Source organism: Cavia porcellus, unplaced genomic scaffold (assembly GCF_034190915.1).
Source record: "Cavia porcellus strain 051 isolate PalLab524CR breed Dunkin Hartley unplaced genomic scaffold, mCavPor4.1 scaffold_14, whole genome shotgun sequence".
NCBI classification, from domain to species: Eukaryota; Metazoa; Chordata; class Mammalia; order Rodentia; family Caviidae; genus Cavia; species Cavia porcellus.
The window spans coordinates 11,800,264-11,813,678 of record NW_026947497.1 but is presented as its reverse complement, the minus strand read 5'-3'; the positions used below and the strand labels follow the sequence as shown (position 1 = coordinate 11,813,678).

Sequence of the window (13,415 nt, the reverse complement as noted above, 5' to 3'; positions counted from 1 at the left end):
GATTGCAGTGCCTTATTTTCCGGCCTCCAGAAGTGTGAGCTGGGGAAACCTCTTTTCTCTGAATAGTATCCATCCTCAGATATTTTGTTGTAGCAACAGAAAATATACTAAGACACATGTGGTCACCAGCCCTGCCTGAGTCACAATAAGCTACTATTAGTCTACACGCATAAAAACTATCATTAAAGATAAATATGAGCATGCATGGACAGAGAGATATATAGAATAAACATTCAGACAAGACACTAAGTCAAGGAAAAAGATTTCAAAGTTTATGGCACTGGTTGTAAAGCAAAAGATAAAACAAATGGACAGAAAAATCTGAGAAATAATTTAGTAATGCAGATTTTTTTTTTTTTGGTCTTTTTTCCTTTTTATCGGTACCAGGGATCGAACTTACGACTTCCTGCTTGCAAGGCAGGCGCTTATGCCGCTGAGCTAAATCCCCAGCCCCAGTAATGCAGATTTTCATGTCTAACTCCAAACTATTCTTGATCAATCCAAGTGTTTGAGGTTTTCCTTTTCATATAGTAAAAAATTTGATTTTCTATAATAGAGAGAGTTATTAATAGAAACAGAAATACATGATATTTGCTTCATTCATTCTAACTTAAGACTCTTTCCTTGGTTATCTTCACTCTACTGAAGACAATAGAATAATAGGAAGAAATAACATAAGGGTATCCCCAAACAAGAGTTCAAGATCTGGGCATCTTCTGTCTTTGTGCCTGAAGCCAATCACAGACAAACCTCTTCTCTTGGTCCTGCAAAATCCTTATAAAAATGACTTCAAATAGAAAGTGCCATTTCATGTACATCCTTAATTTTCACATACAAGTATAAATTTAGAGTTCTAGGAATATATACTCCAAAAGCTAGATGAAAAAAGCACAAAAGGAGAAAAAGCAATACAATAAAAAAAAAAAAAAAGTTCTGATTATCAGCACAGTCACAGAGAAGCCAGTGTCTTCTAGAAGATAAAATCCAGCAGTGAAGAGTCACACTACCTGCTCCGCACTGGGAACCCCGCCTCCCATTACAGAGCCCGCGCTACGTGCTCCAGTCCTGGCCAATGAGAGTGTGGCCGCTGACTTGGGCTGCTCACTGTTCTGATTCCCCACCGCCATTGGAATCTCATGGTGATGCTATTCTTTCCAAACACCACTGGAGGCCAGTCATGCTCCAGCCTGCCTTCCAGCCACACCCAAAACCCGAAACTCGGCCAAACAAAACCAAACTAGGGTTACAAAAACGGTACTCTCTCACACAACACAAAGAAATGAACACAAATGTAATTGTACTTTCAAAACTTCAACATAAGAGTAAACTTTTGCTAGAAAAGAAATGGAATCTGGTTGACATTAAACACCTTCATCAACCCCAAGGTAACCAATACATTTCTTATCTTGATGGTTGTGACAGCTTTCTGGTTTTCACAGATATCAAAACTTAGCAAATTGTACACTACCTTAAATACCTATTGTCAGTTACATTTGCTAAAAGCTGCAAATAAAACAAAAATAGCTAAATCCACTGTTAATAAAACACAAATTATTGCATCCACTGTGAATACACACACACACACACATACATATATATATATACATTCCTCTTTACTGCAGTAAATGTAAATTTCATCTGAGCCTCTTAGTGCTAGCAGTAACAGTTTAGAATCCATAACCAAAGATTTCCCTTTAAACCTTTGTTATATAAACGTGTTTCCTTTGAGACTGCTTTTTCTAATGAAGTCTTTGTCTCAGATAAGACTGATAAAAAAAAGGTCTTTATTTATTTATGAATCTAGGCTTTAGCAAAACAGCACAGGCCCGTTTTTTAAAAGTGATTTCCTCCTTGCTTGCTGTCTTCCTCTTTTCCTCCTCCTGCTCCTTTTACTCTATCACAAACCTCCTTTAAGGGGTTGTGTTTGCAGCCATGCTAAAATGAATAGAAAAAAAAGGCCTACTGAAATTTACATGTGCTTCAACATCCAACTTGATTTAAATGTTTATTCAACGTGCTGGCTGCACATTCGCTGGGAAAATGGATCATCACCAACTGAGAAAGAGAAACAAAGGCAGCAGCTTAGAAAGGTGCATGAAGATTTATTCATTTCTAAGTGACTCATAGGGCACCTTCATCCATGAAAACACCAGCCAAGTTCATCACAACTTTGGGGCAGGTTTTCAAGCAAAGGGGAATTACAATGAGCACCAAACATCAAGTTCTTGGTTAACACAGACTCGATACTTTGCTTTAAACTCTACTTCTGAAAAACAGAGAAAACCAACCTCAGTGAACTTTTAAGGGATGGTGGTTGTTGTCTCTAGTGATGCCTACAGTGGTCCTGGCAGCGTGCCCAACTAACCCCAGACCGAAAGGTGACTTCAGGCAGAGGACAGCAGACTCATCTGATGATTTGCTAAACATGCTGGCACTAGAGCACAATAAACAGATTTTCAAACAGGAAACTGCTTCTCATAGAAAAGATGACTTTGGGATTAGAAATGGGCAACTAGGGCCTATGCTTGTAGTTAAAACAGTAATTGAATGATCTGAAAGATTTTCCAAAGCTCCTAAAATACCCAATGTAGAGCCACAAAACAGCAAGCCACCTGAACACCCTGTCATAAATTCTGATAGATTAAGATAATATGTGCATAATCATTGGTCATTGCCAGCTCTCCAAATCTGCATAACAATACTATGAGCCATTTAAAGCATCTCATATTCTCATGTAATAGTCATGAATCCAAAGAAGTGAAATGACAGGCTCAAAGCCAAAAGAACTGAAACTAACGTATAGTTTTCCCAGTCTCCACTCCAACACTTTTTCTACGGGGTTCTTTAACTCTTAGAAATTTTATCTTTTTTTAAAATTTTATTTAAAGAAAGACTAAACAAAACAGAAAATGGGTAGAAATAATACATTCAGAGAAAAACAGTAAGAAATCACTAGTTAACGTTTACATACTATGCTTTTGTTCAAAATACAAAAGTGGAACATATAAAGTGGACATTCAAACAGCAAGACTGCAAACAGTTCTGTTCAACTATCCAACAAAATCTTAGTAATATGGTTGTCAATCCTATACAAAAATCTTGTATTCTTTTTAATTATTTAATTTTTAGAAGCATGTTTGTCTATATAAAAAATGTGGAAGAAATTTTTATGCCACTTGTTGTGTAATTAAATAACATAGTACATGCAAGAAATAATAACTAAAATAATCAGTGCAAACATTTACTAACCATACAAAAGATACAGTATGACAATACTCTATATACTTTGTTTGCGTTGCTTACTTAATCCTTACAATAATATGTAGTGGCAACTAAATGAAGATTACAGAATTCAGTCGCCCAGAATCAACACGAAGTAGATGGCAAGGACTAAGGGAAATCAAACCACAGAGCACAGCAAGAAACTTATTCCGGGGTACACAGCCAACTTCTGGCTGAACACAGTCTCTCACCCAGCTCCTCTCAACCTCCAGAGTGCCTGTGAATTAGCTGTCCCTGTAAATATGCTTTCTACAGCCCCTGGGATTCTGTGCCTCATATAGGCCTTCAGCATCCCCGGACGTTTCCTTTAGCTGGCCTCCTCCTGCCACTCCTGCCTGGCATCTGTAAGGTTACTGCTTTCTACTCCACTGGGCTTAACTTTACTGTATTTTACCCTTGAAGTCAGGGCTCCACCACAATGAGGGGGGCACTGTCATGTCCCTTTGCTATTTTCTATGGAGTATGGGTTGCAATTTATGGGCCAGACATCATTCTAAATAAACCAAATATTCTCACCCTAATTTTTACCTTTGCACATTATCACATTTTAAAAATTATTTTGACAGCATACATTGGCTTGATTCAAGCAATCTAACAAGAGGAACAATATACAGAGTGGATCCACATGATTTTGTCTTATAAGGAAAATTCCCAGTATCCACCAAGTTCCATTCTGATTTTAGTTTTCCTGTCACTGTAATGTCTATGATTACAAATCCTTAACTTGCATACTGAATGTCCCAAAAGCACCCTAAACCGTAACCCCGTACATGCATGGAGAGTCTGACTTGGACCTTGGTGAACTCACTCTCAGCAGGGCCATGCATCCGGGTGGAGGGGATGCCAGGGAATGGAGAGCAGAGTGGGACACACAGCCCCCAGCACTCAGACCCCACTCTGCGGCCAGACCACGTCCACCTGCTCCCTGTACCTTAATGCCCTCATATGAATGCTGGGACATCAACCATCAGGTTGACACAGAATAAGGACACAGTAAGACTAGCCATCATTGCTGAGACCTGAGTTTGATCATTTCTGCACTGTTGCTTCAATTTTCTGTTTAAAAAGCACAGACACAGTCATTTGAGTAGTTTTGCTTTTTAATCAACACTCAAATGCTAATTAGAATGAGAATAATAACTATACTTGGTCAAATGTATTGGGGACAAACAAAATTCACAATTTTAACCAAAAAATGCAGAACAAAAAATCACATCTCAAAAAGGTTGTGCCAACTTGAAATGTGATCAAAAGACTTCCTATTTAGCTTGCCTAAAATTCTGAATTCAGAATTCAAGGTAAGCTGGGATTGATATTGTTTTTCTCCTTTTTTTGTCACACTAAATAGAGTCAAAATCTTGAGCTGTTCGGATGCAAGGTCAGCACAACACTCACAGCGGCCGAGAAGCAGCACGTGAAAAGCAGCAGGCACGGCTTGTGCAGCAGTTTTCTGGAACTCGGATATCATCATCCCTTTCTGTGCCATCCTCCAAGTCTCGTCCTACTCTGACACTGATGGACTACAGACGGCCAACACATGCCAGGGGGTGGGCGTACACCTTCAGCCACCATCCTGCCTTGGCCGGAATTCACGTCTGACACAGCCTAGCAGTTAACGAAAGCACAGGACATGTGGGTGACGGTGACCCGAGTCCCCGCCCAAAGAGGCCAACATCTATTCTGCTTCAAGCAGCTATGGTCAAGTGGAAATGCTAGATGGCCTGCATCACGTCTAGAGAGAAGCCGGAATTTCAGGCTTTTCTGCAACCCTTCTGATAAGTTGGCAGCTAACTCAATTTTTAAAACATAACATGAGCAAAGTAGACCAGACTGGGGCCCCAGCAGTGGGGCAGGATGAGGCAGGAAGATCTCCACTTCAGGGCTCACTTGGGCAATGTACAAGACCCTGTCTGAAAATTTTACCAATACAAAATAAACAGGACAAAGGGTGTAATTCGAAGCTAAAGCACTCCTGAGTTTGAATTTCAGAAATCCAGCAATTTTTTCTTTTTTTTTCTTTCTTTTTTTTTTTTTTTAAGACAGGGTCTCACTATCAAGAATATCTTCTTAAGCATCAAGATGAGACTCTAGAGATGTTATAGTATCTATTCTATTTCTAAGGCAATACTTCTAGATTTATTCAGTGATAGATTTAATAGTGTTTGGTTTTCATTTTTAAAAATAAACATATTCATAATACCACAACTCTAAGGATAATTTCCTTCTTGCTGGAATACACCAATCACAAGCACTCTCTTACTACAGCAGGGCAAGAGAGCTGCCCCCCAGAACTTCCTTCATAGAGCAGCATTTTTGGGAAATGAACATCCCATGGGCAACTTCATTCCTGAGCAGTTTGCATTTGGCCTGACAATACAAAAGGTCACAAAAACAAGGAGATGAAATGCACACCCCTTTCAGGTTGATCTGTAAAAATCACCTGCATTAGCAGAGTGTGTGGCATAACCCTATAATCCCAGAGCTGCTCTGGGAGCCTGAGGCAGGGAGGCTGCCAGTTCAAGCCCAACCTGAGCAATTTAGTGAGATCCTATCTCGGAACTGAATAACAATAATGAAAAAGACTGGAGATATAGCTCAGAGTGAAGGCCTGGAGTTCGATCCCCAGTACAGAAAAAAGGGGGGAGACAGAGGGAAGAAAGGAAGAAAGGTGGAGAGGAGGAGGAAAGGGAAGAGGAAAAGGAGAAGAGCAGGAGGAGGGCAGGGGAGGGAGGGAGGCAGGAGTCTCCTGGGTACTGTTGTCGCCATTCTTCTTCCCCAGTTGGTCAGCTGGATCACCACTACTAGTCCAGCAAGACCTCTAAAGCCACGCATTAGAGAAAGCAGTCTCAAATCTATGTAAGCAGGGTCCCAGGAGGAATGGTGCATTGCAGACAGACAGACGAGCTCCAACCTCACCCTGCCATCACCAGAGTGAAATTAACCAGGCAAAATTAACACTTTCCCTGCCAAGCCATGCATAACACGTCCAATTTCCTTGCAACTGCTGCTCCCAGGAGTAGTTACAGCATCTACACTCCACAAACAAACTCAATGCGCGCTAGCAGCATTCTCAGAAAAAAATAAGCCCAGGTGAACTGATTCCAAATACCAAACATCAAATAAAAATATTGTAAATACCTGCAGTTGGCTAACTGCTCTAATAGGAAGTTGACATTTTTTAATTTGGCATAAGCAGCAATGGCACTATGAATCAACCCACTGACGCCAAGTTTTGGGTTTTGTTCTTGTCTGTCTGCTTTTGACACAGGAGCCTGTGTGTTACTTAAATGCCTATCCTCCTGCAGAGCTGGCTGTGTTAGGAGATTTTGAACTTTGGCACCCACATGAGTTTGATCTGCCCGAGGGCTGCTGAGACAAATATGTAGTGACCCTCCTCTCCTACACCTTGCGCCCCTCAATGGAAGGTCTGATGTTTGTACCTAAAAGAGCATGTCATTAAAAGCCAGAAGCAAAGCCTAAGAAGGAATTAAGAATCAGACACAATGCGCTCCAGAAAGGGCCAGATGGACTGTGGGGGCCCAAGCTACCAGGTACATCCCACGCTTACAAATGACTTACAGACAGATGAGCTAACAGGACCACTTTCATCAAGATGGGAGGATTTTTAGGTCAAAATTTACACATTATTTTCTTTAGGGAAACATAATAGTGAACATAAATATACACAGTATAAGAGGAAAGTAAAAATAAATTATAAAGGCATTCTGCTCTGTAATATCCAAAAGATGCAAAGTATCTGGCCAGGATATTTGAAGCATGCTTTCTCTTCTCATTTACATAATATTCTCAACAGACAATTATTCACAATAGAGGCATATTTTCATGTGTGGTTTGAATACTGAAGCTGAATTGATTTTTCCAAAAGCCAATGGATAAAATGGAAGGGAAAGTTGTGCATTAAAACAAAATATGCTTCAAATGGGGCCTGGTGGTGCACACTTGTAATTCTAGTACTTGGGAGGTTGAGGTAGGATAATCACTTTGAGTTCAAGGCCAGCCTAGACTACATAGCGAGTTCAAGGCCATTCTGAATGACATAGCAAAACTATGTTACAAAAAGAAAGAAAGAAAGAAAGAAAGAAAGAAAGAAAGAAAGAAAGAAAGAAAGATTAAATGAATTTCATTACTTTTTAACTATTATGAATTTTATGATTAGCTACATAAAACTATTCATTAAATAAATAATACATTAAACACAAAATCTGAAAATAAATACAATTCTAAAGAAGCAAAGCATTTTTTTTTACCAAATGAAACCAAGTTATTGTATACACTTACTGCAAAATATATAGATCATGCAAACCCAGGTTCAAGATAATATGAAATTTAAAAATTTTGTATGTCACATGTTTTTGTGTATTATGTGTTTAGTAAATATTTATTTGAGCAGTTAGGATGCACTGCCTCTATGCTAATTATTGGACATATAAGCAGTCAAGTAAAACTAAGTAAAACACAGGTATTTATTTTCCAAGGAGCAAGACAAGAAAAAGTATAGAATACAATCATTGAACTTTGATAATTATAAGTTGAAAAATTTCCCTAAAGAAGTAACATCTAAGCTGAATCTTGACATAAGTGGTTAGTTTTGCACTTTACTGATAAGTGCAGTTTTACCACCCTAAATAAAGCACATGTCAGGTCCAGTGACATAGCTCAGCAGCACAGTGACTATCTGGCAAGTGCAAAGCCCTAAGTTCAATTCCCAGTACCAAAAAAAAAAAAAAAAAAAAAAAAAAAAAAAGCATACGTCACTTACCATGTAAAATTCTTTGAAGCTAAATCGCCAACTCTGATGTATCTGCCTTGTATAACAGAAGCAATCTCTTGGCAGGAAGGTGGTTCCTATCTGACATGGTTTGAATGTGCTCACCCTAAGCTCATCTCTTATAAACTCAGTCCTCAGTGCAGGGTAGGGGCCGGCCTGGTCAGAAGAGGTTAGGTCGCTGTTCCCCTTCCTGCGCAGATTACCGTCCTTCCTGCGGGAGTGGAGGGTGGTCGCCACAGCAGGCTCGCTGTGATGTGAGCTGGACACACCACCTGGTTTGCCCTCTTGCCCTTTCCCCTCCACCAAAAGACTAGGGAGCAAGAAGACCCTCGCCCCCCTGGACTCCCGGCCTCCAGAGCCACAAGAAATCAACTTCGTCCTTTTTACCAGCCTGTGGAGTTCTGGTATATAGCAAGGGGAAACAAGGCAAGGCACAATCTATAATCACATCATCTAAATATCTTGATTCCAAAGCAAGAGAACAGCACAAACAAAAATTTCCCCAGGGATTGTCTTTGATAATAAATTTCTCTCATTAAAAAACAAATTTTTCTTTTTATTGAATATGCAGCTTTCATGACTTTAGATCGAGATAGTTGAATTAGTGATTAGTTCATCTAAACAGAGCCAATTTTATTAACTGGAAGGAAACGCCCAGTCATTCTAGCTGGCATGGAGACCACACCGCTGGATGGCGGCGCTATCGGCATGAACTAACAACCAAGCAGAGGGGAGACCTTTCAGGCTGGAGGCCGAGAATGTGAACTGGAGTGCCCTTCCGCAGTTAGAAAGATGCAGTAAGCTCCCATTAGTGGGACTAATGAAAAGTGAGATAGTTGGGCATGGTGACACACACCTGTGATCCCAGCACTCTGAGAGACTGAGACAGGAAAATTGCAAGTTTAAGTCTTGCCTGAGCAACTTAGCCAGACCTTGTCTCAAAAATAGGTGATACAGATACATAGATAGATCAGGGGAGAGAGAGGGAGGGAGGAGGAGAGGGAGAGGATAATCTGAGTTGATGAAACAATTATAATTTTTTAAAAGAAGTACAAATTCTGTAAAATAGATTTTTAAAAGATAAGACTTCCAAAGGCTAACAGTAATACATTCTGGAAGCAAAGCCTATCGGGAGCGTGGACTGCTGGCTCGCTGCAGGCCAAATGCCCTCGCAGCTGCCATCACCTCCCTGAGGCCTCCCCTGTCTGAGTCTTCTCCTTCGCCCGGCCTCATCCTCCCACTCTGCCTGCCTTCTCCAGAACATTCACGGTTTCTCTTCTTTCCAACTCCCTTTGCCTTTCCTCCCTGGGAAGCCTGTCTCCAAAAGCATTTCCACAGACACAGAGGAAAGGATGGAGGAGAAAACAAACTCAGGTTTCGTATCAACCAACTGCAGGTAACAAAGCGGGTTTGGAAGACGGGTGAGAAGGCGAGCCCCACAACCAGGACAACCCTTCAAAGCAGAGGGTCCCTGAGCTTCCCTGGTAGGGCTAGGGTGGCCTGCAGGATGCCCGGGTGTAGGCATTCCATGACATGGGAAGTGTGGAGCTGTGACACTGATTTGCCTATATAACTTGGTCACTCATGATTCACAGTAGTGTAAAACCAGACACAGCTCCCGTTAGAACAGGCCTCTGCGCTGTGACACAAAGCCTGACCTCTTGCAGAGAGAAGCCTGGGCCCCTATACTCATGCACATTCTTGAAACTATGGACAGGAGGCCTCCCAGACTGCATGGGACAAACCCCAGCCCATCTATAAGATTCCAGGGCTGTGCTATTCATTCCTGCATTCCCGGTTTCTTCTAGTGACACCACACTGACATGACCCTGCCTGTGAAAGGACAAACCACTCTCAGAAACAAAGCCAATTCCAGATCTCCTCCTCCTGAGGACAGTACAGACTAATCTGCCACAAAGCCCAAGCAGCCAGGGGCCCTGATTCCCGAGCTTCCTCAGAGGGTCCTGATCTGGTCAGTCAGCGCGGCGCCCACAGGCACGGCATTAACAGTGTCATAGCGGCAGCTGGCTCTCCTCCTCTAAGTTAATGAGCTGCAGTATGTTTTCCTCATTTACTAAATTTGATTATTTTTCCTCTGTTTGGATTGCAGTATTTGTGACATACAAAGGGCAAAGAATGGCCCTAGGAAAAGCCAGGTCCAAGGTGAGCGTTTATATGCTCTGAGCAGCTGGCTTTCAGTAAGCATGCAAGGAGCCAGATACATGAGAGGTCAGCACAAATGCTGGATGTCTAAAAGAAGAAATAATCACCTTGACCTTCACTAGTGTAAAAATCACTGACTTAAATGGAACCAGTCCTCTGCTGAACAGAAACAAATCTGAGACACATAAGTTAACATTCCCGTCTTCAAGTAACTTAAAATCTAGAAAAGAAAACTAAGCTTTAGAAAACAGTGAATTACAGTGGTGCATGCCTGTAATCCCAGCCTGCTGAGGTAGATGGATCCCAAGTTCAAGCCCAACCAAAGTGATTTACTGATTTAACAAGACCCTATCTGAAAATAAAAAATAGAAAAGTGTCGGGGATATGGCTCAGTGCGAAGGCCCTGGGTTCAAAGAACAATGGGGAAGCAATTTTGAGAGTGGCTCCAGGGAGGGACACACAGAAATGGGGAGGCACCAAAGGACACCCACAGCCATGTAGAGCCTGAGTGTGTCAGAGGCAGCGGGCGGCACCAGCCATCCCGTATCCAGGAAACGGCGCGGGGCCTCTCCAGTGGGAGCACACGGGGCTTGGTAATTCCTGTGAGATCAGCCGTGAGCTGTGCTCCTCCTCCTGAGGACGGCCCTGGACCAACAGTGTTTTTCAGTGTCTTCACAAAGGCTTGGGAACAAGGCAACTTCTTTACGGTTCCATTAGCCATGCCCTAATTTCGTTCTTTAAAGTTAAATAGATTGTATGACAGAACCTGCAACTTTCCATCTTCGAAACAAAACTGCAAAGTCCTCATTTAAAAATTAAAAACCTTCTTTGTGTATAAAGTATGAATTTAAAAAGAGAAGATCTCAGCTCGCCTGTATTATTCCTATGCTTCAGGCCCTCACCCTAAGTCACTGGGAGCTCACAGCTGCTTCTCCTGACCCTATGTCCTCAGGCCCCACTAGGAGGGAGCCTGCAGCACCCCTTCTGCTGAGAGTACTGTGTCACCCAGAGTCCTCGGCAACCTTGCCTTTTGGAAGCACTACTCCTGCCAATGACATCAAGCTCGTTAGCTCAATATGCCCCTGGCACACAAGGTCCCTTTCAGTGGTGATAATAAACAGCAGCCGCCAGCTAGTGACAGCCCATTTTGAGGTCATTTTACACAGTCACACAAAGCCCAAGGCACACTGTGGCAGGGGAGAACTCCTGGTGTTCCCCTGTCTCCCTAACTTCACTATGCCCTTGAAAAGAATAAGGCACTGCAGGACACATGTGGCTATCATCCCCCAACAGCTAATATTTTACAGTCGCCCTTTCCCACTCTTGTTCCTCCAGCCTTTACCGGAGCTCATCTGAAAAAGCCATTGTGATTCCCACTCCACAGACAAATACCTCTACAGATTGAAAACTCACCTGGCATCCAGGTGAGCGCACCAAGGGCACCCAGGGCGGGGTGGCCTCCATAATGGTCTTTCTACTTTGTGTACTTGTCACGTCCAGAAACAGGAGCGGCTAGAACTGCACAGGGCTGCTCCCGAGAAGGTCAGGCTCGGGCGACTGTCCCGGGGAACAGCTGGACAGTCAGCTGCTGGCTGTGATTCAGTAGCCAGCTGTAGAAGTGAACAACATTTTCACACAAGCAGAGTAGAGCACGGCCATCCTTGGGGACAGCTTGATCTCAGGAAACAGCTCCATTAGTTGGCGGTAGCAGCTGTGCACCGAGACACAGCTTATTCAGGCCCCATTTCCCTCCGCCCTCCGGATCGGGTTAGTGGTTACTGGTTACTCTGGCCAGGCAGCTGGTCCTCAGAACAGACAGGACGCAAAAGGCTCATTTGGTCCATCTACTTGTTCATAAGCAAAATGAACCTTTAAATTAGCTCAGATATTTAAAGTTACACTCTTTGAATGCTTTTATCTAATTATAAAAACACAAGCTTACTGAAAATATCTTGGGCTATACAGAAAATTAGGAAAAAATTAGAATCACCTACAATTTGACTTTTCAGACATGAGCACTGTTAATTTTGATGATTTCAACTAATGTTCAAATTGGTTTATGTGCAAATTTTCACCACTATCCAAATTGACTCTATAGTATTCTATTTTTTGTGTTAACAGGATATGGTGAAAATATCTTTATGCTAAATATTTTTTCAAAATACTAATCTAGCAGGCTGAATTTTCCTGCATAAGGATTCACTAAAATATATTTACTTGCGTCCTTCAGCTTAAGAGTTAGGTTTGTTTTACCAGTGATAAATAAGGAGATAATAAGTTTTTTACATAAATCGTTGTTCACATTTCTAATTACTTCTATAAGACAAATGGCTACACCGGGAATTAGTGGGCAAGAGTATATTACAATTATATGACTTTTACTACAGTCAGTACTAAATGTTTCCAAGAAAGCCTCAGTAAAGTGTGAGATGAACCATTTTTATTCTTAGAATTTTAAATATTATGTTGTATATTTAAATTTTAGTTATTTAAAAATATCTAAATCTTTCTGAGTTATATGTAACTTTAAAAAACAAGGAATGAGATTGAATTATCATTAATCCTTAAAAAAAAACTCTGCATGATTGATTATATAAGATTGACTTGGAATACAACAAAAGCTAAAATGTTACAAAACATTTGTTGTTTGATGAAAAATTAGGGAAAAAGATAAAGTGATACAAACATAAAGGTTATTCAATTACCTTTTGATCATATAATAAATCCTCAAATAGAAAATTAACAAATCATGTATTTTCTCCTTTATTTGTCAAAAGGTATTTCAAATTTGTCAAACTGAATATTAAATTTTATACATAAATATAATTCTCCATTTTATATGAGAATGTAATGAAGCCCCTAATGAGTCTACTTGCAAAATTTCATTAAATTGAACATTATAAAAACTCTGAACTAAGATAAAATAGTTCCTAATACCGCTGTAGAAGCTTTATAACAGGACAATTTTTATGCAATACTCCCCAGCCAAGTAATCACCTCATAGTACTTAGACTGTCACTAAGTTTTGCCCTTTTTCTCCGCTCCCTCCTTCCCTCCCATTTTTCCCTTTCCATCTCCCTCATCTTTCCTCTCCCTAACAGTAAGTAGCTACAAAAAAAGTTTTGAGTTGGGCTTGATGTCACAGGTGTGTCATCCTGGCACCCAGGAGACGAGGCAGCAG

The 13,415-nt window shown here is 41.2% G+C and overlaps 1 protein-coding gene across 43 annotated transcripts in view; it reads right to left on the bottom strand.

The window, feature by feature from the left end:
- Ank2 (ankyrin 2) overlaps window positions 1-13,415 on the bottom strand; it is a 505,060-nt gene that overhangs the window by 266,670 nt on the left and 224,975 nt on the right. The window contains exon 1 of one of the 43 annotated variants that reach the window (XM_063260664.1): window positions 11,648-11,899. The exons of the other annotated variants lie outside the window; for them this stretch is intronic. Coding sequence (XP_063116734.1) covers window positions 11,648-11,698 — 51 coding nt within the window. The 5' untranslated portion in view covers window positions 11,699-11,899. Of the gene's footprint in view, window positions 1-11,647; window positions 11,900-13,415 lie in introns of those variants that run through there. 43 annotated transcript variants of the gene reach the window in all.